At 38.5% G+C, this 26,819-nt stretch overlaps 1 protein-coding gene across 2 annotated transcripts in view; it reads left to right on the plus strand.

Moving 5' to 3' along the window:
• The first annotated feature begins 4,120 nt into the window (after nt 1–4,120).
• The window catches only part of WDR70 (WD repeat domain 70), a 358,039-nt gene continuing 335,340 nt past the window's right edge, over nt 4,121–26,819 (plus strand). The window contains exons 1-5 of one of the 2 annotated variants that reach the window (XM_049862618.1): nt 4,121–4,261; nt 4,361–4,426; nt 5,983–6,066; nt 11,704–11,824; nt 22,070–22,262. In XM_049862618.1, the coding sequence (XP_049718575.1) occupies nt 4,237–4,261; nt 4,361–4,426; nt 5,983–6,066; nt 11,704–11,824; nt 22,070–22,262 (489 nt within the window). In that variant the 5' untranslated portion in view covers nt 4,121–4,236. Of the gene's footprint in view, nt 4,262–4,360; nt 4,427–5,982; nt 6,067–6,256; nt 6,581–11,703; nt 11,825–22,069; nt 22,263–26,819 lie in introns of those variants that run through there. The other variant, XM_049862622.1, reaches the window with a different exon arrangement.

Consider the following 26,819-nt stretch of genomic DNA (forward strand, 5'->3'; position numbering starts at 1 on the left):
ATCTGTACATGATCAAGAGGCAGTCATTTGAACAGAACAAGGGTTACTGCATGGTTTAAAATCAGGAAAGGTGTGTGTCAGGGTTTTATCCTTTCACCATACCTATTCAATCCGTACGCTTAGCAAATAATCCAAGAAGCTGGACTATATGAAGAATGGGCATCAGGACTGGAGGAAGACTCATTAACAACCTGTGTTATGCTGATGACAGAACCTTCCTTGCTGAACGTCAAGAGGACTTGAAGCACTTACTGATGATCAAAGACCACAGCCTTCAGTATGGATTACACCTCAACATAAAGAAAACAAAAATCCTCACAATTCAACCAGTAAGCAAGATCATGATAAACAGAGAAAAGATAGAGGTTGTGAAGGATTTCATTTTACTTGGATTGACAATCAACACCCAAGGAAGCATCAGTCAAGAAATAAAAAGACGCATTGTATTGGGCAAATTGGCTGCAAGAGATACCTTTAAAGTGTTAAAAAGCAAAGCTGTCACTTTGGGGACTACGGTGTGTCTGACCCAAGCCATGGTGTTTTCAGTTGTCTCATACGCATGGGAAAGCTGGACAATGAATAAAGAAGTCTGAAGAAAAATTGACGCCTTTGAATTGTGGTGTTGATGAAGAATATTGAATATAGCACAGACTGCGATAAGAAGGAACCAATCTGTCTTGGAAGGAGTGCAACCAGAATGCTCCTTAGAAGCAAGGATGGCGAGACTATGTCTCACATATTTTGGACATGTTATCAGGAGGGATCAGTCCCTGGAGAAGGACATCGTGCTTGGTAAAGTAGAAGGTCAGTCAAAAAGAAGACCCTCAATGAGATGGTTTGACACAGTGGCTGCAACAATGGGCTTGAGTATAGCAACAATTGTGGGAACGGCACAGGACCCACCAGTGTTTCATTCTGTTGTGCATAGGTTTGGTATGAGTTGGAACCTACTTGATGGCCCCTAACAACAACAACCATACAGTAGAGGAAGTCCCTGGGTAGTGCAAACAGTTAAACACTTGGCTACTAACCAAAAGATGGTGGTTTGAAAGGGGCGCCTCAAAAGAACAGCCTGGTGATCTCCTTCCAAAACGTCACAGCCATTGAAAACCCTATAGAGCGCAGTTCTGCTCTTAAACACATGGGGTCATCATGGGTTAGAATCGACTTGGCAACTGTAAAAAAAAAGCTATAGTAGGCAGCATTTCGTTCTATTGTGCACAGGGTCACTGTGAGTTGAGGGCAGCTAACAACAACGCTATACTGTCTCTGTTGATTAATGAGTAAGTTCACTTTGTTAACCCCAACCTCTTGATTAGTGAGTAAGTTCACTTTGTTAGCACCAAGAAAATCAGTTATAGCCTCCATCCTATATCAAAAGCAGATACCTTTTCTTGTGCTTTTTCTCTGATCTTATTTACTTCCACTGGTTGATGATACCTACCTTTCATTTTTCTGTTTCTTTCAGTACTTTATAGTTTAAAATTTTATATATCATCTCAAGGCCTTACCCACAAGTCCTTGACTACCGAGGAGCTGAAATGAATATTTATATGATTTGATTTTGAGTTACATAATGAGCTGTATTCATAAAGTTTTATTCTAATACCTAAAGCCTGCTTATCTGTACTCAGTAAAGAGACAGTGGCATTAATAATAGCATTTTGTCAAAGGCACTATGAGCTAGCCTTGTAGTGACTGGAGTTCACGTTGACTTTGGTGGTTCAGTAATTTCTTGAGGTGAAACCAATCTCTGTTGTCTCCGGTTATATGACGTCCTGTACATAAGAGTAGATTTTGCCTTCACAATTACTTTCTTTTTCTTATTCATTTTTTCACTTGACATATATTTAACTGTCTATGCAAGCATTGTGCTATGAAGGAGAGGTACTAGATTACATGATAAACCAAAACCAAACCAAACTCATTGCCATCAAGTCGATTCTGACTGGTAATCTGATATGTAAATAAAGTTTAATTTGAAACCTGAAGGATGACCAGGGCAAAATGAAGATTATGGGGATTGGCGAAGAGTCAGAGCCTTTAGGACACCGGGTTCTGAGCCTGCTTGCAGGTCTGAAAGAAGGCTGGTGTGGAGGAAAATAGAAAAAAGATGAAGTTAGAAAGACAGGAAAGGGTTTGGAGGCTGGGTTAATAATTCTGAATTTTATTCTAAGAGCTATGGAAATAATACTAGATTTGATCATAATCACTTAGGGTATACAGATAAAACATAAATTGAGATATAAGACTAAAGTCAGCAGTGGGGCTAATGAGTAGCTTTATGAAAATATTTTCATTGAGCAACACTTATTAGGACCATAAATGGATTGGCTATACTTCAGAGATTTGAGATAATTAATATGCCATTAATTCATAGCATAGTGAAGGAGTCATATTGTAAAGAAATTCAAACCAATATGAAGTTACAAATATAATGAATATGTGAAAAAAGGCCTTTGGGAACTGTCTGATATCTAGTACTGCCGTAACAGAAATACCACAAGTGGATGGCTTTAACAAAGAGAAATTTATTCTCTCATAGTGTGGGAGGCTAGAAGTCAAAATTCAGGGTACCAGCTCTAGTGGAAGGCTTTCTCTCTCTGTCAGTTCTGGGGGAAGGTTCTTGCCATCAATCTTATCCCGGTCTGGGAGCTTCTCAGTGCAGGAACTCTGGGTTCAAAAGACAGGATCTGCTCCCAGCGCTGCTTTCTTGGTGGAAAGAGGTCTGCCTGTCTCTCTACTCGCTTCTCTCTTTTGTATCTGAAAAGAGATTGGCTTAAAACACAACCTAATCTTGGAGATTCAGGCTTGCCTCATTAACGTAACTGACAATAATTCCATCTCATTTACATCATAGAAAAGCAAAACCAAACCCAGTGCTGTTGAGTCATAGCAACCTTAAAGGACAGAGTAGAACTGCCCCATAGAGTTTCCAAGGAGCACCTGGCAGATTTGAACTGCTAACCCTCTGGTTATCAGCCATAGCACTTCACCACCACAACACCAGGGTTTCTTAACATCATAGAGGTAGGACTTACAACACATAAGAAAATCACATCGGATGACAAAATGTTGGACAATCACACAGTACTGGTAATCATGGAATAGCCAAGTTGAGAACTGTTATTTTTTTTGGGACACAATTCAATCCATAACAGGAACCGTTGCTGTGGGCTGGGAAATTGTAACCAAGTATGATTGCCTGATTAAAGTGCAGTGGGAGACGGACTAGGAGGATGAACTTCAGAGCACTTAAAAAAAAATTATTCATTGTGGAAGTTTACAAATAAATTCAGTCTTTCATACAAAAAACCATACACACCCCACCATTCACTCCCAGCTGCTCCCCCCTTTACGAGACAGCACATTCCTCCTCTCTACCCTGTATTCCCTGTGTCTATTCAACCAGTTCCTGTTCCCCTCTTCCTTCTCATCTTGCCACCAGACAGGAGTTACCCACAGTCTCATGTGTCTACTTGAGCCACGAAGTTCACTCCTCACCAGCATCATTGCCTATCTTATAGTCCAGGCCAATCAAACTCTGTCTGTAGAGTTGGTTTCGGGAATGGTTCCAATCTTGGATTCAGAGCATTTTTTGACAACTTTTTAATTTACTCAGGCTTTTTGGATCCTTTCTGGGTGCTTTCGAGTCATATAGTGGACACTCCTCGTTGTTTCTTTCTTAAAAAAGACTCAGAGTAGAGAGCTGTGGTGGTTTTTTCATAGTGAAGGATAAAGCGCAGAAAAGGGAGACTGTTAATTTCGCTTTAGCTTTACCTTGGCAGTAAACGCGTTTTAAAAAGTAAAGGGCGATACAGAAACTACAGATAGTTCCCTTTAGTGGGTTACGAAATTCTGGTGGCTTAGTGGTTAAGAGCTATGGCTGCTAACCAAAAGTCGGCAGTTCAAATCTACCTGGCGCTTCTTGAAACCCTGTGGGGCAGCTCTACTGTGTCCTTTAGGGTCGGTATGAGTCAGAATGGACTCCACGGCAACGATTTTTTTGGTTTTGTTTTAAAGTGGGTTAAGTTGGGAAGCCTCCGCAGTGCCTATTCCCCGCCCACCCGCTAGGGCGGCGCTGCGTCAGGAGCCTCGGTCCCTCTGCGGGAGTTGCCGCTCTTGCCTCTGGCAGCGGCGATGATGATCGGAGGCAACACTTCCTCCCGAATGTGCCGCGAGTCTTCACTGCTGCTGGATTGCGGCTGTGAGTGGTACTGCGGCGGGTAGCCGGCCATGGAGCGACCAGGGCCCAGCGAAGGTGGGTTCCGTCCGGCGAGCCAGGGGGCAGAGGGGGTAGGCCGGGCCGGGGTAGCCAAGGCTCCTGCGCTAACAAGGCCTCCACTCTCTTCTGCCTCAGCGACAGGCACAGACACGTCGGGACCCGACCCGCAGCTGGCGGTCACCATGGGCTTTACCGGCTTCGGTGAGTGACTACCTCGGGAAGAGTCCCATTTCCTATTGCAGAGGCTTCAGGAGCCGCAGGTCGGGAGTGGATGTCAAGCTGTCACTCCTGTCTTGCACCTTCCGTTACACCAACCCCGAATTACTTTAGCTCCCGTGGACATCTTGTAATTTCTCGGCACTCTTCCCCATCCGTCCTCTAAATCGTGCTTATTTGTTGGCTTCTAGCTCAGGTGACACTTCTGGGAAATCCTGAGAGAAAGATTGCTTTGTGACCGAGTCGAAGAAGGGTGTTTGTTTAGGGAGCTATCTCTTCGCATCACAGGACTGAGAGCTGCAGACTGACGGTAGTCCCTCCAGAGATGCCCCTTACTGATGTTATAGGAACAGTGCATCTAGTCCTTCTCATACTTTGAATCTCTCTGACTCCTGCTTTATTTCTTCAGCCTCTGTGCTTTTAAGTGCTCATGTGATTAGATTGGACCCCCCAGGATATTCCAGGATAATTTCCCTGTTTTAAAGCCTGTAAATTTAATTACAAGGAGCCTGGGTGGCCCAGGAATCCTGGTGGCACAGTGGTTAAGGGTTTCAGTTACTAACCAAAAGATCAGCAGTTCACATCTACCTGTCAGTCCTTGGAAACTCTATGGGACAGTTCTGTTTTGTCCTGTAGGGTAGGTATGAGTAGGAACTGGCTTGAGAGCAATGGGTTTGGGTGGCCCAAGCGGTTTGTGCTTGTCCGCTAACCTAGAGGTTGGCAGTTTGAACCCACGTAGCAGTTCCTCAGAAGAAAGGCCTGGTGAACTGTTGCTGTAAAGATTACAGCCAAGAAAACCATGTGGAGCAGATTTCCTCTGTAATTCATGAATTCTTCATGAGTTGGGGGAGACCCCACAGCAGCTAACAACACTCACCCTAGTTATATCTATCTACAAAATCCTATTTGCAATGTAATACAACACTGGCTCCAGGGATTAGTGTGTGGACATTCTTCATTCAAAGGAGTCCCTGGGTGGCACAAATGGTTAAGTGCTCAACTACTAGGCAAAAGGTTGGTGATTCGAACCCACCCAGAGGCGCCTCTGAAGACAGACCTGGCAATCTGCTTCTAAAAGATCACAGCCTTAAAAACCCTATGGATCAGTTCTACTTTGCACACATGGGGTTGCTATCAGTCAGAATCGACTCAAAGCCAACTAGCAATGACAGCAACAATTCTTCATTTGGCCCCCTATACCAGTGTTGTAGTTTCAAGGGCTAGGTAGGGCTCTGGATATAGCTTCAAGGGATAGAAGGAGATGGAACAGTTGACTGGTTAATTCTATTTAGTGTTTAATTATTGTTAAAAATTCCCTGTGAAATAAACTTTCTTCCTTGATATGTCATGGTTATCTTGGAGGCATGTTATAAGTTAGACAGTCTAAGTAGTTATTTCTGCATAGCATTGCTATGAGTCAGAACCGACTCAACAGCACCTAACAACAACCTGTAGTTATTGATCAGTCAGTTTTTTTTGAGTACCTAAATATTGACTAACAGTACAAGACAATTATAGTGTACCACTTGATCCTGTTTTAGGAAAAAAGGCCCGCACATTTGATTTGGAAGCAATGTTTGAGCAGACTCGAAGAACAGCTGTTGAAAGAAGTCGGAAAACACTGGGTAAGAAGTTCAAATATCTGCACTTTTATTGGTTTAAATACTGTATGCACCTTCCACAAGTGTGTTGACAGTTATTAAAAAGACTGAAGAAAAATTTTAATTTGTTAAAAGACCATTGTTTGCTGGTTCTTTTGGAAGCAGAGCGTCAAAGTTTTTTTTCCCCCAGCGTGGTAAAAGTTGTATCTAAATAGGATTAAAAGGTTTGAGTGCTGAAATCTTTTAAAAGTGTGTGCTACAAACAAATAAGGTTTCTAAATTAATCTATAGGAATCAGAATAGCAGTTTCCTCTTACCTCTCCTCCCACCTCTATCTGACTCTCTTTCATTTTCTTTCTTTCCTGCCTACAGTGGAACCAGTGTCTGGAAGGCTGGGCCAGAGGTGGCTCTCAGAGCTGTATACACCACTGACTTTTGAGCCAGACAGTATTGAAAATTGAGACATACAGTGAATGAGGCTGCTGCTGTTGAATCCCTGCTTTAATGAGTTGTTTCAGACATTTGGAGTCCATAGCAGGTGCAAATGGTTAATCTGCTCGGCTGCTAACTGGAAGGTTGGAGGTTTGAGCCCATCCAGAGGTGCCTTGAAAAAAAGTCCTGGCAATCTACCTCCAAAAAACCAGCCTTTGAAAACCCTGTGGAGCACAGTTCTACTCTGACACCCGTGGGGTCGCCATGAGTCAGAATCTACTCGACGGCAACTGGTTTTTTTATTGGACGTTTAACGAAGGCCTTAAGTTTCAGACTGTCTGGTTTAATACCAGACTGGTGACAGTTTTAGGTACCACTTCGGGATCTTTGAAGGAGACTGACTTTTCCATTTTTTTAAACATAATATTCAGATCATTCATTTACTAGAGAAGGGATGGATATAACTTGATAGAGCAGAAGGAATTCAGAGGCAGAAAGGACTCCTGGAAAACTTTAAATTAGTATCGTTATGGTTGTTATTGTTGGTTTTAAAATACTAAATTTTATAACAGTTATATCTAATATTTGAGTATGACACAATATTTTTGGTCTCTGGAAGAAAAATTTTTTTGGTTGTGAAAAGATAGCTATCTACATACAGTGTTTTAAAAAAAGACCTTCGTTACGGGAAATTTCAGACATACACGAAAGTACAATAATGAACTCCCGTGTGCCTGTCATTCATTTCACTATTGTAACAACTCATAGCTAATCTTACTTCTGTCTGCTTCCCCCGTCTCAGATTATTTTGAAGCAATTGTAGACGTATAATTTCTTCCGTGAGTATTTTAGTATGTGTCTTTGAGAGATAAGGATCCTTTTTAAAAACGTAAGCAAAATACGGTTATCACACCTAAAAGTATTTTTAAAAACTTGAATATTATCAAGCAAGATACAAAAACATGCTGTCCAAGGCTTATTTGCCAACGTTTTAAACATTTTAACATTTCAGTGAATGCCTGTGTTATCATAGCATAGGTGTCTTGTCGATTGTGAGGATGGTGCAGAACTGGGCAGTGTTTCATCCCATTGTAAATAGGGTCGCAATGAGTCAGAACTGACTCAATGGCACCTAAAAAACAACAACAACATAAGTATCTTGTATTTACCTCTTTAAGCATATAATACATATGATACAAAATGATTTGGATAGGCCTTGTCTTATTCACTATGTGGAGTTCCTTGGTGGTGCAATTGATTAAGCCCTTGGTGGCAACTAGTTTGGTTGTATTGATTAGCTATGTAGGTCTTATAGTCCCTAGCACCAAACCTTGTAAAATGACTCTCTATCGTATTTGAAGAAATTGATTTAAATTTATAAGTAAAAGATGAAACAAAACAAACCAGTTGCCGTGGAGCCAATTCTGATTTGTGGTGACCTCATGTATTTTCAAATAGAACAACGCTCCATAGAGTTTTCAGTGGCTGTGATCTTTGGAAGTAGATCGCCAGGCCTTTCTTCTGAGGTGCCTCTGGGTGGATTCAGGTCACCAACCTTTTGGTTAATAGTTGATCACTTAACTGCATCACTCAGGGGTTCCCAGAATTAAAATAAACCGAAACCAAACCAGTTGCCATCAAGTAGATTCAGACTCATGACGATCCCATGTGTGTCAGAGTAGAACTGTGCTCCCTTGGGTTTTCTCGGCTGATTTTTTGGAAGTAGCTAATGTAGTTAAAATGTTCTCATCTGGGTTTTTTGGTTTTTAGTCTTATGGCATTAAGAAAACTGATTTAAAATTCAAAGTAAATTTTCATGAAATGGACAGACCAGTGAATTGTTAAAAATTAGAATAACACTTGAAACATTTTAGCAATATTTAAGTCTCATTGATAAAAAGAATATGATGATTAGAGAAACATTTATTCTAAGTTTTCTAGTTATTTCCTTTACATTTTGTGTATCTTCACTCTCGTTGGCGTGGTGGTTAAGTGCTATGGCTGCTAACCAAGAGGCCAGCAGTTGGAATCTGCCAGGCGCTCCTTGGAAACTCACTGGGGCAGCTCTACTCTGTCCTATAAGGTTGCTATGAGTCCAAATTGACTAGAGGGCAGTGGGTTTGGGTTTTTTTTTTTTTTTTTTAACTCTCATTTCTTCCTAGTTAAGTGGTTGCTATAGTGATTGGCTCTGAAATTTCCAGGTGCCAAATTACATTCATTTGAATCTGCAATTTGTGAACTAGTCCAGATGGGACATGGTGGTTTTTATAGTTTGCTATTAACCTAGGCCAAAGGGGCATACATGTGGGGTGCTTTTGCAGAAATGGCTACTCAATGAAAGCAGAGAGAGGAAACTACTATGATAACAATAAAATAATTATGAATAACCTTGACATGAGGTACTTGGAAGAATGGGGGAGATCTGTTGTGGAGTAGGTTAATTCACTTTTGTTAAGAGAAGATATAGAGCATGTCTACAGAGAGGTTACCAAATGCGAAACTTTTGCACATGGTTCTACACTAGGTAAAAATACATAAGACAGTCCCCTCTGTCAAGGAGTCTATTGAATTCTGTTTAGTTTTTGTTTTTGTACTTAGCTCATGATGAGAATGAATGAATGGATGAATGAACAAATGAATAAACAACCAAATAAATAAATGTATTTTTCTCTAAAACGTCCTCCTCCCCCCGCCCCGCCCCGCTTTAATTAAGCTGCAGGTGAAAACAGGAACCTCACAAAAGAAAATGTTGAATCCATGTTAGTTAAATTTAGAAACTAGATTCTTCACTAGGACGGGGCAAGTAATTTGGAATATTTAGTCACTGAGGAGGAAAAAAAAAAAAGAGGAGAAACACTAGTTAGACAGGTGGGTGGGTCATAGTTTGCAGATAGTCTGATGACAGGCAAGTGGTAAAGGATTGTACTTTACAGTCCTTTGGAGAGAGAGGCCAGCTCACTATTATGTACAGTCAAACCTGCAAAAGCTAGAATGTGTGTAGTGCAGAAACCTATCAGAGAAGGAAAACTCAAATATTTTCCACTAATAGCTATAGAAAAGTGGTAAGACTATACCCTGTCAAAGAAAGAAAACTTACGAGACCCAGAAAAACAAAGTAGTCCCATCGAGTTTTAGCTCTCACAGGTTTCACTAGTAGGTAGTGCTTGTTGGGTGGTTTTTCAGTCTCTAGGAAGTCTGGTCATATCGAGGAAGGATCTGGACATCAGTTCCCTGCTCTACTATTAAATAGCTCTATGAATTGGGCAAGTTACTTAACTTTTCTATGCCTTGGATTCCTCAATTGTAAAGTGGGCTTAATACTTCAGAGGTTGTTATGAAGTATTGTTATTGATAGGAAGTATTTAAAATAATACCTAGTACAGAGTAAGCTTCGTGTAAGTATTAATAAAATAAAAAATTATTATTATTTTTTTTATTAGTACTTACACAGAAGTATTAGCTGCTATTATTTGTGTTCACTTAGGACTGATATTGAGATGCTTTTGGTTACTTGCAACTGACGTAACAGAAGACCTAATTTAAAATGGCTCAAACGATAAGGAAAACTTAGTATCTTACATGACCAGATTTCTGGGAATGGGGTTCTTCCATCTTCTGAGTCCTGACATGAAGGACTCAGGTTTTTCCATTTTTCTGCTTTGCCACCTTTAGGGTATTGGCTTACCCTTCTAAGCTGGCTGTCCTCATGATCCCAAGTTATCAGTGTAGTTTACATGCAGATGACAACATCCACAGCCAGAAAAGGGGCTATTTTGTCTTGTTTATCTCTTTTCAGGCGTAAGAAAATCTTTCTCAGATATACCTGCAGCAAACTTCCGTTCACATCTTGTTCAGTATTGTGTGGCACATAAGTTCTGCAACAGTTATTGGCTGGGGTGGGGCCAGGGGAGAGGGTGGTTGTGTTTGACTTGGAATCGAGCTTACCCCACTCTGGGCCCAGCATCACCTGACCACATTGTTGCCTAATACCTGGAGAAAATCATGGTTTTCTTAGCAAAGGAAAAAAGAGGGAAATGTCTACTGAGTGGGCAGCTAATACTGTCTGCCGCAGAATCATTTCCTGACTAGGGTCAGAACCAGCCCTAAGACCTGAGGTAGAAGCTGATCCCATAGTCCAGGTCCCCGCACTGCCCCCACTGATGGATGTGGAAGAATTGGCTGGAGAAGCATGAGGGTAGGAGCCAAGCCAACTCACTCTTAAATCTGGACTCTATGTTTCTCTATTTATTTCTTCCAATCCCCTCCAGCACCAGAATGCAGAATTGTTGACTCCTAACCCACCTGAGCCCAGTGGGGAGCACAATCAATGACAGCTTAATATTTACTTCTTCCTGGAGAGAGGAAACGTGGTGGTTACCATGTTCGCAAATGAAAGGCTCTATAGTTTCTTGTTGACGCTTGCTGGTTATCTGCTTGTTCTTCCTCATCCATATTCCAGCAACAAAAACCCGTAAAGAGTACAACTTTCAATTAGCAATGCCCTTTGCTACTGCTTAACTTTGGGTGTATTTTTTTCAGCATTAAATGAAGGAAAAAACGTTAAAGATTATCTCAGGTTACTAAGGATGGTGGCAGTTGAGAACCAGACTGTTCACATAGTTCTTTCCTGTGTGCCCCCAACTGTAGAGTGAGATTATCAGAGAAAATAATTAAATTTTCTCGGATAGTTTGTGTGCATGTCTTTCTGAAGTGAAAAGCTCTAGAAACCTAAAGTGGTAGAAATTTTCTCAACTTTGGTAGGTAGTCTCTGACCAGAAATCCAACATAGGAAATTCAGAAGTGAACGAAGTGCTGAATTTATGTTTAAGAACATTAAAAGGTGAAATTACCTATGTCTTATGTTTGAATACTTTCATTTTTACATACCACTTTTCACATCTTTTTACACACCACTTTTCACATCTTTTTACACAGGATGGTCATGGTTCACATGCTATTGAGTGTATTTGCTACTTTTGGTTAGCATCTCTTAATGTTTTTTCACATTCCTGAATTTTTCAGCACCATTCTTATTGATTGCATTTTATATTATGTTGGTATGTAGCAATCTTGTTCAATAATTTTTTCAGTGGTATATTTTTAGGTTGATAGTTTTTTGCTGATACAAGTAACACTTAATGAACATCTTTGTGACTATGTTGATTTTCACCCTTTTTAATGCTGGTAGATTTTGAAGTCTAACTGATGGAATAACATTTATCTTTGCAGAAGCAAGAGAAAAAGAGGAAGAAATGAACAGGGAGAAAGAATTAAGAAGGCAAATTGAAGATATTGAACCAACATCTTCAGGTTTAAATGTAGTCAGAGATAACTCGAAATCTTCTTCCAGGTATCTGATTTTCTCAGAAGGATTCTACAAAGCTATCATTTTCTAGGTGTTTATAGCACACGTTAGGCAGAGTTCTTGATATTAAAAGCTGCCATAATTTCTACTATTTCAAGCAATTGTATATACTGAGGACCGTGAAAAAAGTTCTGCCTCACATTGTAAATAATAGAGTTTTTCTAATGTATTCCAGATGTACTATTAAAAATCTATGCTTTTTGGCAGCAGTGCAAAACTATATAAAGTTGGAAAAATGTTGACAAGTTTGCACTATTTAGCATGTTTACTTTGGCATTTACATCTTTTGTCCTTTTTCCAAATTCTGTACTTAAAATAATCTTTTTTTTGTAGGCTCCTTTATGGAAATGGAGCCCTGGTGGTGCAGTGTTTAAGCGTTCAGCTGCTAACCAAAAGGTCAGCAGTTGAATCCACCAGCCGCTCCTTGGAAAACCTATGGGACAGTTCTAATCTGTCCTACAGGGTCGCTATCAGTCAGAGTCTACTCGCTGGCAAAGGTTTCTTTATTTTTTTTTATGGAGATGGATACTAGGAAAGAATATAAATAGAGGCACATTGTAAAGATTACTTAGTTATAAGAGAACCAAACTGAAAAAAACAAAAAAACCTGTGGTCTTCAAGTCGATTCTGACTCATAGTAGCAACCCTATAAAACTACTTTAAAGTGAAATTTAATACTGTGTAACTTAATTTATCACAAAGAACTTTAAAAACATGAACAGGTATATAGATATCAAATCTGGGTGGAATAATAAATATCGGTTAGACATATTTGTAATTGTCACATTGGTCCCGTAAACCATTTACTGGTTAAATATAATATGCTATGGAAAATCTACCATTGGATTTGTTCTGTTGTTGGTAGGAAAAAATAAAATAAAATACCTAAATACCTCAAATATTACTTATACTGTATAATTTCATGTTTTGCTCATGTATTCTTTGGTGCAGTTATTATCTCAGTCAAAAGCTTGTCTAGGCTGTTGAGCAGAATTTCACTTGATAATAATCTTGGTCTTTTCTACAGTTTATCTTTCTAGGGTGGGGAAATATCTAGGTGAGACTACAAGTCTGGTTCCCCTTTTTTTATAAGAACACAACCCTGTTGCCTGTTTGTTCAGTCTCTGAAGCATATAGGCATCTCTGTGTGCATTAGTAGAGAATGGAGGCCAGCAAACTGTTTCTATCAAGGACTAGATAGTAAATATTTTAGTCTTTTGGGAGCCACATAGTCTTTCTCAATACTCAACTCCACCATAGATGATACGTAAACAAATGGGTGTGACTGTGTTCTAATATGTTTAGAAAACAGGCACTCTCTTGTATAGAGTGTCAATCCTTTATATAACCTGTTGTTGTCTAGTCGATTCTAACTCTAGTGATCCTATAGGAGAGAGTAGAACAGCCCCTTAGGGTTTCCAAGGCTGTAAATCTTTATGAAGCAGATTGGCACGTCTTTCTCCTGAGGAGTGGCTGGTGGGTTAGAACTGCATACCTTTCGGTTAACAGCTGAGAGCTTAACCACTGTGCCATCAGGGCTCCTTAATCCTTTATGTACTAGTAAAAAATTCAGTTTTGCATTATCTGTGGTTTCATATCAGTCAGCCTCTCAGTTTTCTAGGTGCCAGCACGATAGGAAAACAACAAAACAAAACAAAACAAAAACTCGTCTTTCCAAGAGGAAGGTTTATATTTATAGGTACCCTGTCATTCAGTTTCTTATATTTGGGATGACTTAAGATATTTGCTGTAGAGTTTTTGGGAATTCATCTTATTGCTCCAATTTTGACAACTATTCTACTAATTGAAAATTGTAAAAAATTAGCTCTTTTGATTCTTTATTTTTTTTACAATAGTAACTTTAAAACCCAAAGATAAAGAACATGCACTAGTAGTATTGGGAATAAATTTTATGGTACGATAAAACCTAAGCATTACTTTTGTCATTAGTGATTAAAATTGCAGAACTACTATCAACATTATTTATAATTAAACAAAGACCGAAATAGTCACCAAGAAAGACATAATAACATAACTTTTTTACTGTTTTTCGTTGATCAATAAAATGGAGATTTACTTACCAATATCTTAGAAGGTCTCAAATGAATAATCTATGGCAGATAAATGGTCTGTCAAAAAACTCGATTGGGAATATATTGCTATCTAGGGTATATTTAATGTAGATTTTCCAAATCAATTATAGGACTTTTAAAACTCTTTCTGTGTTACTCGAACCCACCGGCCACTCTGCCGGAGAAAGATGTGGCAGCCTGCTACCGTAAAGATTTACAGCCTTGGAAACCCTATGGGGCGGTTCTGCTCTGTCCTATAGGGTTGCTGTGAGTTGGAATTGACTCAATGGCAGTGCGTTTTGTTTTGTTTTTTTTTCTGTGTATTGAATCATGCTACTATAAAGATAGCTTCATTGTGGCTAAATTTAAATAAAATTTTTTTTGAAGTCTTTTTAAAAATATAGCCATTCCAAGAAGGTCTGTATTTACAGCAAAATACCATCAAGGATGTTTTCTACTGTATTAGAATGCATATAATCATTTCTAGAATTCAGCATCAGAACAAAAAAACAAACCCTCTCCTCTAAATACTTTCTTTTATTAAATAAATAGAACACCTCTGTCCTTTTTGCCATGGCTCCCAGGAAGCTTAGTGCTTGAATTTAGTGCTGTTTTGTGATTATTCATCCTAGTGGGTTATGTCTTTTATATTTACCATTTTCAATGCCCTTTATTCCTTCCTGAAGATCTGAGTTTCATTTCCATTTAGTATGAGGACACTACAGCCTGAAAAATGCTCTCTGGCATTTCCTATAGTACAGGTCTCCTGGCAAAAATTCTTTTAGTATTCATTTTTCCAAAAATAACTTTATTTTGCGTTTATCCTTTAAGGATTTTCCCGCTGGAAAAAAACCTCTGTGAGTTGATGGTTCTTTTTTGGGGGCACTTTATAGATGTTGTTCTGCTGTGTCCTAGTTTCCATTGGACATTGTTTATATGTGTAATATGTCATATTTCTCTGGGTGCTTTGAAGTTTTTTTTTTTTTGATCTTTGTTTCAACAGTTTGAAAACTAAGATGTAGTTTTCTTTGTATTTATCCTGCTTGGGTTTACTGAGCTTATTATAATTTTTTTTTTTAATGTATTTTATATGAAGGTTTACAGAACAAACTAGCTTCTCATTAAACAATTAGTACACATATTGTTTTGTGACATTGGTCACCAACCCCGTGACATGTCAATATTCTCCCTTCTCGACCTTGGGTTCCCTATTACCAGCTTTCCTGTCCCCTCCTGCCTTCTAGTCCTTGCCCCTGGGCTGGTGTGCCCCCTTAGTCTCGTTTTGTTTTTATGGGCCTGTCTAATCTTTGACTGAAGGATAAACCTCAGGAGTGATTTCATTACTGAGCAAAAAGGGTGTCTGGGGGCCGTACTCTCAGGGTTTCTCCAGTCTCTGTCAGGCCAGTAAGTCTAGTCTTTCTGGTCTTTTTTTGTGAGTTAGAATTTTGTTCTACATTTTTCTCCACCTCTGTCCAGGACCTTCTATTATGATCCCTGTCAGAGCAGCCAGTGGTGGTAGCTGGGCACCATCTAGTTGTGCTGGACTTACTGAGCTTCTTTAGTCTGTAAATTTATGTCCTTTGCCAGATTTCTTTTCGGCAGGGGGGTGGATTTTCACCATTGTTTTTTCAAATTCTTTTTCTGCTCCTTTTTCTCCTTCTGGACCTTGAACTATACACATTTCAGACCTTTTCATCTTGTCTCACAAGTTACAGAGGGCCTGTTCTTTTAAACATTTTTTTTTTTTGGTCTTTCTCTATTTTTCAAATTGGACAATTTCTGTTGATCTCTCTTCTAGTTTACTAATTTATGCCATCTCCAGACTGCTGTTAAGCCCATCCATTTAATTTTTTAAAATTTCATATAATGTATTTTTCAGTTTCAGAGTTTCCACTTGGTTACTTTTTATAGTTTCTGTTTCTCTGCTGAGTCTTATTTCTGTTTGTTCGTTATGAACATATTTTCTTTATGCCCTTGAGCATAATTATAGTAACTGCTTTAAAATCCTTTTTTGCTAATTCTAACATATGAGTCTTCGTTGATTCCCTTTTTTTTTTTGAATATGAGTCTCATTTACCATTTTGTTGTATGTCTAATAATTTTAGATTGTGTTGTGGATATTATGATGATAAATTGTAGAGACTCTGGATCTTGTTACGTTCTTCTCAGGGTATTGCTATTTTCTTTTAGTTTGACTGAACTAAAACTTCGGTTTCCTCTGTGATGGGCAGCAACTGAAATCTCTGACATTTGTTTTAGCTTTACCTGAGCTGCTTGGAATCAGCCCAAGGCATGGGTTTTTCAAAAATCAGCCAGAGGTTTGGATGGAGTTTTATGAAGATTTTTTCTCTCCCTTTTTTAGCTTTCTTCTTTGAGAGATTTCATGCCTGTTTTCCATCCTGATCTCTGCCTTCTGATTCAGAAGGTTGGTGTTTATCCAAGTTTTAGCCACCCAGCTCGCCAGTTGAGGCTTGCTTTCAAGAGAAAAACCATAGAAAAAGGGACGTTCCCTTTTTTACAAATGTTGATTTTCAGTTTCTGCCTGCTTTTGGAATTATATTTTGTTCCTTGTTTATAATTGCTATCTATGGAAGGGGTCCCTGAGCCTGAGAAGCTCCTCGACCAGGGGAAGTTTGAGGACAAGGAATCTTCCTCCAGAGCCAACAGAGAGAGAAAGGCCCCCCCCTGGAGCTGATGATCTGAATTTGGCCTTTTAGCCTACTTTACTGCAAGGAAATATATTTCTCTTTGTTAAAGCCATCCACTTGTGGTATTTCTGTTACAGCAGCACTAGATGACTAAGACAGTGATGTAAATATATTTTTTTCAATAGGGTAATTTTTAACCAGAGCGTAGTTATTTACTTTTTTTTTGTTTGATTCTTTAGCCCATCTTGGTGATTCCATTGTATGGTGATTCCAGGGTAGTTTTTTATTTTATGGAGATTCCATCTGGTAATTTTATAGAGATTCCATCTTGTAATTTTCTTCATTGTTTTTTAAGGCATACTTGTAGAAATCCTTTTTTTTTTTTTTAATAATTTTTATTGTGCTTTAAGTGAAAGTTTACAAATCAAGTTAGTCTGTCACATAGAAGCTTATATACTTACTCTATACTCCCACTTACTCTCCCCCTAATGAGTCAGCCCGCTCCCTCCTTCCAGTCTCTCCTTTCGTGACGATTTTGCCAGTTTCTAACCCTCTCTATCTTCCTGTCTCCCCTCCAGACAGGAGATGCCCACACAGTCTCAAGTGTCCACCTGATACAAGTAGCTAACTCTTCGTCAGCATCTCTCTCCCACCCATTGTCCAGTCCCTTCCATGTCTGATGAGTTGTCTTCGGGAATGGTTCCTGTCCTGGGCCAACAGAAGGTTTGGGGACCATGACCGCCGGGATTCCTCTAGTCTCAGTCAGACCATTAAGTCTGGTCTTTTTGTGAGAATTTGGGGTCTGCATCCCACTGTTCTCCTGCTCCCTCAGGGGTTCTCTGTTGTGCTCCCTGTCAGGGCAGTCATCGGCTGTGGCCGGGCACCATCTAGTTGTTCTGGTCTCAGGATGATGTAAGTCTCTGGTTCCTGTGGCCCTTTCTGTCTCTTGGGCTCATAGTTATCGTGTGACCTTGGTGTTCTTCATTCTCCTTTGATCCAGGTGGGTTGAGACCAATTGATGCATCTTAAATGGCCGCTTGTTAGCATTTAAGACCCCAGACGCCACATTTCAAAGTGGGATGCAGAATGTTTTCATAATAGAATTATTTTGCCAATTGACTTAGAAGTCCCCTTAAGCCGTAGTCCCCAACCCCCCACCCTTGCTCCGCTGACCTTTGAAGCATTCATTTTATCCTGAAAACTTCTTTGCTTTTGGTCCAGTCCAGTTGAGCTGACCTTCCGTGTATTGAGTATTGTCCTTCCCTTCACCTAAAGTAGTTCTTATCTACTAACTAATCAGTAAATAACCCTCTCCCACTGTCCCTCCCTCCCCCCCTTGTAACCACAAAAGTATGTGTTCTTCTCAATTTATACTATTTCTCAAGATCTTATAATAGTGGTCTTATACAATATTTGTCCTTTTGCCTCTGACTGATTTCACTCAGCATAATGCCTTTCAGGTTCCTCCATGTTATGAAATGTTTCACAGATTCATCACTGTTCTTTATCGATGTGTAGTATTCCATTGTGAATATACCATAAATTTATTTAACCATTCATCCGTTGATGGACACCTTGGTTGCTTCCAGCTTTTTGCTATTGTAAACAGAGCTGCAGTAAACATGGGTGTGCATATATGTGTTCGTGTAAAGGCTCTTATTTTTCTACATATTCCGAGGAGTGGGATTTCTGGGTTGTATGGTAGTTCTATTTCTAACTGTTTAAGAAAATGCCAGATAGATTTCCAAAGTGGTTGTACCATTTTACATTCCCACCAGCACTGTATAAGAGTTCCAATCTCTCCACAGCCCCTCCAACATTTATTATTTTGTGTTTTTTGGATTAATGCCAGCCTTGTTGGAGTGAGATGGAATCTCATTGTAGTTTTAATTTGCATTTCTCTAATGGCTAATGATCGAGAGCATTTTCTCATGTATCTGTTAGCTGCCTGAATATCTTCTTTAGTGAAGTGCGTGTTCATATCCCTTGTCCACTTTTTGATTGGGTTGTTTGTCTTTTTGTGGTTGAGTTTTAACAGAATCATATAGATTTTAGAGATCAGGCGCTGGTCGGAGATGTCATAGCTGAAAATTTTTTCCCAATCTGTAGGTGGTCTTTTTACTCTTTTGGTGAAGTCTTTAGATGAGCATAGGTGTTTGATTTTTAGGAGCTCCCAGTTATCGGGTTTCTCTTCATCATTTTTGGTAATGTTTTGTATTCTGTTTATGCCTTGTATTAGGGCTCCTAACGTTGTCCCTATTTTTTCTTCCATGATCTTTATCGTTTTAGTCTTTATGTTTAGGTCTTTGATCCACTTGGAGTTAGTTTTTGTGCATGGTGTGAGGTATGGGTCCTGTTTCATTTTTTTGCAAATGGATATCCAGTTATGCCAGCACCATTTGTGAAAAAGACTATCTTTTCCCCAATTAACTGACACTGGGCCTTTGTCAAATATCAGCTGCCCGTATGTGGATAGATTTATATCTAGGTTCTCAATTCTGTTCCATTGGTCTATGTGCCTGTTGTTGTACCAATACCAGGCTGTTTTGACTACTGTGGCTGTATAATATGTTCTAAAATCAGGTAGAGTGAGGCCTCCCAATTTCTTCTTCTTTTTCAGTAATGCTTTACTTATCTGGGGCTTCTTTCCCTTCCATATGAAGTTGGTGATTTGTTTCTCCAACACATTAAAAAAATGTGATTGGAATTTGGATCGGAAGTGCATTGTATGTATAGATGGCTTTTGGTAGAAGAGACATTTTTACTATGTTAAGTCTTCCTATCCATGAGCAAGGTATGTTTTTCCACTTATGTGGGTCCTTTTTAGTTTCTTGCAGTAGTACTTTGTAGTTAGAAATCCTTTCTTATAACAATTTGAATTCATTTCTAGAATTTTTCTGCTGTCCTGCTTTTACTTCTTTCAGTGCTGTATATTTTAAATAACTCTCAGGTTAATTTTTTTTTCCATTGTGGGATGTTGAGAGTCTGATTCACAAAACATACAAATAGTTTTTTGAATATTTGCAATCTTATTGAATTTGATTTAAAGACAATCAGCTAAGACTACCATTTTTATTGGCTTTAAACAAATACTAAGTGGATCTAAGTTGCCATTCAGAAATCAAATGCTGTGAAGAAATAGGTCATTTATCATATGAAATACAGCTGCAGGGTACAATAGAAATATTGATGTACTCCAAATTTTGTGAAGTAGGAATCATTTAGGCATTTGCATTTCCTTTTAAGAAATTGATACTAAACAATAGGGAATCAGAGGTTGAGAAGGGAGAGTGTTGACATGTCATGGCTGTGTTAACCAGTGTCATAAAACAATATGTGTACTGTTTAATGAGAAACTAGTTTGTCCTGTAAACCTTCACCTAAAGTACAATAAAAAAGGAAAAAATGCAAATTGAAAAAAAAAAAGAATACCAAAACAGTGAATATTGTTTATGAATTTAGTTCTTAAATTGAAATTATATAGTTATACACCTTATTTAGTGATTAACTAAAATCTCTTGGGTAAAATCAACTGTCTGAGAAAAAAATTAGGACTTTACTCTTAACTATTTTCTCAACCACCGCGTATTACTTCTGAGACTCTGGCTTGTGTTTTGGCACCGCTACATTGAATCAAGGCATACTTTAAACATGGAATGTATTCTGTTTTCTCTCAAGGAAATTTTGGGCATAATTTCATGGGCTTTGTTTTTTAGAATATTGAAAATATGTGAAAAATTCTTTTTTTTTTTGGCTTGTGGTGAATCAGAAGCAAAAAGCCAGAAATGGAATTAGAAGCTGCTTAGAAGCTGATGCATTTTGTACAGATTCATGTGCGTAGAGGCCTTGATAATCAGCTGTGAAATCAGCGTGGTTCCGTTTAGGTCTCAGTTCATTGCTTGCTTCTGAACTAGTTAAATCAATTAAAGCATGGGTGCTAAGGATTAACATTTTGCTTTTGAGCTTTCTATGGCCTGAATAATTTTCCATAAAAGTAAGCCTGTAACTTCTAAACCAGTGCAGCTAGTAATTTGTCCTTCATCACAAGGGAGAAAATTTGAGTGTGAATAGCTTAATACAAGTTTATTCAGTAATTCAACTAGTATTTTTGGAGCAGCTATTGAGCTTACATTGTAGTGAGGGTACTTGCGGGGGATTACATACTATAAACAGCTAAATAACCAATCCAACAAGGTAATTTAACTGAGCGATACATGTAATAAAGTAAGGTCATTAGGATTATGGTGAAGAGCTGACTGTGAAGGTTTAGAAATGGCTGGCCCTGGAGGCCTCTTCGAGGAGGTAACGTTTGAGCAGATCTGAATGATGAAAAGGAAGCTGTGTAATGATCTATGGGAAGAGTGGACCAGCAGAAAGAACTGTAAAGTGCATAGGCCCTGATGTTGAACCAAACTTGGCCTGTTCAGTTGGAAAGAAGGCCTGTGGGACTGGAGCACACTGAGCTAAGTCTCTGCAAAAACAGACACAAATCTTGATGGTGGTGTGCTAGTTCTCATTGTTGTATAAGAACAGTATGTACGTGAGCGTATATTCCTTTCAATATTTAGCCTAAATGAAAACAGCAGGGAAAATCCCATCTTTTCCCTCAACAGATTGAGTGCCTGCATAATTTCAGGCATTTTTTAGGTGCTAGGGACGCAGCAGTGAACAAAACAGACAGAAGTTTCTGCTTTCACGGGGCTTATATACTAGAAACACTTCATTAAAGGCAGTGATATTTGAATTCTGTAAAGTATTTGATAGGTTAATTGATGCAATTAGAAATGCAAGTCTCAACCTTTTGGGGTGGGGTGGAGGTGAGAGACATTGGATGGTGGTGGCTTTCAGAATGCCTAGGGGTGTTTGATAAGCACCTTACTGGGAGTATGTAATAGTCCTTATATGTGTTGGATAGAAAAACAGTTGAGAATTACTATGATATACCCAAGAGTAAGGCATTTTTAGAATCCAGGGATGTTGTATTTAACATTTTAGCAACTCAGCAAACTTGGATTAGCACTAAGAAATAATTTATATTTCAGAAAATATATTGAAACATTTTAGGAGTAATAGTATCTTCCTCCCATGACTGGCTTTATTTGCTCCTGTGGCAAATAGTGATTAGACTCAAATATAGTTAATAGAAGTATTGGTTATCTCAGTGGTCCTCATTCTTATGGATGTAGAATTTTGTAATTTTTCTTTTGCATTCCAGCTGTTCTGCTGGCTTGTTATGAGTGATGATCTAGTAAGCTTTGCATAATTGTTTTAACCCTTTACCTATGACTTAATGTTTTGGGAAGGTAATTAGATAAAAGATTTTATTTTTTGCTTTTCAAGCTAAAATAATATTTGAGTTATACTTTTAACATTTGAGTTGTAAATTCAAATGCTCACTTAAAAAGTCTAGTTGTTAAAAGAGGAAGCAGGGTTTCACGAGAAATCAATTCTATCTCCAGAGTTTGTTCTTTGCAGCAGAGAGCAAAGAGTTTCTGTTTCTGTATTTTCAGGGATACAAGCAGCAGTGAAAGTGAAGAGAGTTCTGATTCTTCTGATGATGAGTTAATTGGCCCTCCCTTACCCCTCAAAATGACGAAAGAGCCGGTGAATCTTATGGAGGAAGATATCCTTGGTCCACTGCCTCCACCACTTCATGAAGAAGTAGAAGAAGAAGAAGATGATGATGAGTCAGAAGAGGAAGAAGTAAGTGTTTCAGTGATAACGCCAGAACTCATTGGAGTAGTATCTTTAAAGCAGTATAGAGATCAATTCCCTGCTAAGGCATCATTCATGAGTGAGAACAAATTAAATAAATAAATAAAAACAATCTAAGTGAGTTTACAACTGCCAGCCCTTGCTGAAAGAACTGTAAAGGGTATACCTCAGGAAGAAGAAAATAGAACTCAAAAATAATAGAGTACAGGAAGCAATGTGTTTAAGAAATTAATAAACATTTTGTTAAATATACATAAATATTGAGTATAGATAATGAAGATGAATAATTTTGGGGGGATTTAAAAACAAAGTGGATCTAATATTTTTAACAAATGTGAAAGATGGGAAAGAGGTATCAAGAGTTCGTTCATTTTGAGGTCATTATCTTATTTGGCCAGAGGCTAACTTCAGATTTAACTTCAGATTAAGTCAAGTATGTAAGTTATAATTTTAAGAGTAAATGCTCAAAGAATCAAAATTTATAACCTCTAAAAGAGTAAATGGAAAAAATGACAAAATGAAGAAAACTAATGGTATGCTTTGTGTATTTGATACCTGGAGTGAATCACATTTTAATACTGCTCTTCTCTATTGGTAGTGACAAATTATTTTCACTAATAAATATGAAATGAATACTAATGACGTTCAGAAAAGAAATAGACAGCTTTTGCAAATCTGTCAATGACTTCGTCAAAGTGAATATATTTATGTTCAGAACACAGTATACCAAAGTTGTCAGCCTGCCTTGTTTCGTTGTTGTTAGGTGCTATCAAATCAGTTCTGACTCATAGTAACCGTATGTACAACAGAACGAAACACTGTCTCGTCCGGCACCAACTTTACAATAGTTGCTATGTTTCAACTCTCCTCTGCAACCACCGTGTCAGTCCATTTCATTGAGGGTCTTCCTCTCTTTTGCTGACCCTCTGCTTTACTAAGCATGATGTCCTTCTCCAGGGACTGGTTCTTCCTGATAACATGTCCAAAGTATGTGAGATGAAGTCTCACCATCCTTGCTTCTAAGGAGCATTCTGTGTGTACTTCTTCCAAGACACATTTGTTCATTCTTCTGGCAGGCCATGCCATGTTTGATATTCTTCACCAACACCATAATTCAGAGGCATCAGTTCTTCTTTGGTCTTCCTTATAAACTGCCCAGCTTTCACATGCATGTGAGGTGATTGAAAATACCATGGCTTGGGTCAGGTGCACCTTAGGCCTCAACAAAGATGTCAAGTGACATCTTTGCTTTTTAGCACTTGAAAGAGGTCTTTTGCGGCAGATTTGCCTAAGGCAATGGTGTCATTTGATTTCTCAGCTGCGCTTCCATTGGCATTGATTGTAGATCTGAGTAAAATGAAATCCTTGACCACTGCAGTTTTTTCTGCCTTCATCATGATGTTGCTTAGTTGTCTTTTTGTGAGAGTTTTTGTTTTCTTTATATTGAGGTATAATCCATATTGAAGGCTGTAGCCTTTGATCTTCATCACGAAGTGTTTCATGACCTCTTCATTTTCAGCAAGCAAGGTTGTGTCATCTGTATATGGAGGATTGTTAATGAGTCTTCCTCCAATCTTGATGCTGCCTTCTTCATATAGTCCATCTTCCTGGATTATTTGCTCAGCATAGAGATTGGATAAGTATGGTGAAAGGATACAACCATGACACACACCTTTACTGATTTTAAACCACGTAGTATCCCCTTGTGTATTCCAGTGACTGCCTCTTGGTCTTTGTACAGGTTCCTCATGAACACAGTTAAGTGTTCTGAAATTTGTTGTGATCCACACAATTGAATGCTTTTACATAGTCAATAAAACACAGGTAAACATCTTTCTGGTATTCTCTGATTTCAGCCAGGAACCACCTGACATCAGCAATGATATTCCTCGTTCCGCATCCTCTTCTGAGTATGGCTTGACTTTCTGGCAGTTCCCTGTTGATGTACTGTTGCAGCCACTTTTGAATGATCTTCAGCAAAATTTTACTTGGATGTGATATTAATGATATTGTTTGGTAATTTCCTCATTATGTTGAATCACCTTTCTTTGGAACGGGCACAAATATGGATCTCTTCTAGTCGATTGGCCAGGTAGCTGTCTTCCAAATTTCTTGGCATAGATTAGTGGGCACCTCCAGCATTGCGTCTGTTTGTTGAAACATCTCAATTTGTATTCCATCAATTCATGGAACCTTGTTTTTTGCAATGCCTTTAGTGCAGCTTGGACTTCTTCATTCATTACCATCGGTTCTTGATCACATGCTGCCTCCTGAAATGGTTGAACATTGACCAATTCTTTTTGGTATAGTGACTCTGTGTATTCCTTCCTCTTTCGATGCTTCCCGTGTTGTTCAATTTTTTGCCCATAGAATCCTTCAAAATTGCAACTCTAGGCTTGCATTTCTTCTTCAGTTCTTTCAGCTTGAGAACTGCTAAGCATGTTCTTCTCTTTTGATTTTCTAACTCCAGGCCTTTGCACTATTCGTCATGATACTTTACTTTGTCTTCTTGAGCCACCCTTTAAAATCTTTTGTTCAGCTCTTTTTCTTCATCATTTCTTCCATTCCCTCTAGCTACTCTTTGTTCAAGAGCAAGGTTCAGAGTCTTTTCTGACGTCCATTTTGGTCATTTCTTTCTTTCCTGTTTTTTTAATGACCTTTTACTCTCTTCATGTATGATGTCCTTCCAAAACTCATCTGGTCTCCGGTCCTTGCGTCAAATCTATTCTTGAGATGGTCTCTAAATTCCGGTAGAATATACTCAAGGTTGTATTTTGGCTTTCATGGATTGGTTTAGTTTTTTTCAGCTTCAGCTTCAACTTGAACTTGCATCTGAGCAGTTGTTGGTCTATTCTGCAGTCGGCCCTTGCCGTTTTCTGACTGATGATATTGAGCTTCTCCATCATCTCTTTCCACAGATGTAGTTGATTTGATTTCTGTATAATCCATCCTGTGAAGTTCATGTGTACAGTCATAGGTTATGAGATATGTGCAATACATAAGTCGTTGGTCTATCATGTGATCTGTGGCGTCGTTTCTGTCACCAAGGCTGAATATTTCCAACTAACTCCCAATCTTTCTTTGTTTCCAACTTTTGTGTTCCAATCCCCAGTAATTATCAGTGCTTTTTGATTGCGTGTTTGATCAATTTCAGACTGTAGAAGTTGATGAAAATCTTCAATTTCTTCATCTTTGGCATTGGTGGTTGGTGCCATTTTAAAAAAATAAATTTGATGGATCAACTATATGTGTGTGTATATGTATATACTCATATGTGTATATATCTATATATATATGAACCCTGGTGGCACAGTGGTTAAGAGCTCAGCTGCTAACCAAAAGCTTGGCAGTTTGAATTCACCAGTTGCTCCTTGGAAATGCTCTGGGGCATTTCTCATCTGTTCTGTAGGGTTGCTATGAGTCAGAATTGACTCGATGGGAATGGGTTTGAAGTCCTGGTGGCACAGTGGTTAAGAGCTCGGCTCTTAACCAAAAAGTATGCAGTTCGAGTCTACCAGCCTGTTCCTTGGAAACCCTATGCAGCAGTTCTGCTCTGCCCTGTAGGGTTGCTATGAGTCAGAATTGACTTATCAGTAATGGATTTTACATATATATAATCTTGTTTCATAGTTGATCCAGAAAAAGCTTTTAAATTTATTTTGAAAATTTTTTTCATGTGAAACAACAGATACATACACGTGTGTGTGTGCATGCACGTATGTCTCTATAATTAGAGTTTAAAATTATAATTAGGCAAAGTCAGACATAGGATAAATTTTGCAGAGGTTCTTGAAAATCTTGTTTCACAATAAATTCAAGAAATTACCATGTTGACTTTATCTTTTTTCCTTTGAGATTGGCTCTGTGGCTTATAAGTAAGTATCTCTGTGTCAAAATATTTTCACTAAAATCTCTTCACCAGAAATTCATCACTTTGTTTTATATTTGATAAAAACTTCTAAAGTTTTCTTATGCAAAAATCAGAGAAAATGGTTAAATTATGCAAGCGTTGTCATTAAATTATCCATTGTCGCAGAACTGGTGTCCAGTTTTTGGTGAAAATAATTGAGGTATTCAAACGTTACCCTTTTGGATTCTTCTGGCATCCTAATTCAGCATGTTTTGTTGCTTCTCCTGGCAGTAACAGAATGACAGGATTGAAGTTACTCAATTTTGTTTCTTTCTCTTTATAATCATTATTTTAAATGTACTATTTAATGGCAGGAGCATGTAATATGTGAGGGGTTGACAATAGAAACTATGCTAAAAACTTGAATGATTCCAAACCATTAAAAAAATGTTATCTGGAGACATGTATGCAGCCGAGTGTGTATGCGTGTATGTGTGCGTTTGTGCACGTGTACGTATGTGTGTGTGGTGAAGACTGTAGAACCAGAAGCTCTGAAAATTAACTTCATGTGAAATACAATGTGTATTAAAAAATGAATAATAAAATGTGCCAACATTGTAAAAACCACCAAAAGACTGTTTTCAGGGAAGAGTATCACTGACATTATTTAGAATTGCCAACACATGGTGGTAATA

Source organism: Elephas maximus, chromosome 2 (assembly GCF_024166365.1).
Source record: "Elephas maximus indicus isolate mEleMax1 chromosome 2, mEleMax1 primary haplotype, whole genome shotgun sequence".
Taxonomy (NCBI): Eukaryota; Metazoa; Chordata; class Mammalia; order Proboscidea; family Elephantidae; genus Elephas; species Elephas maximus.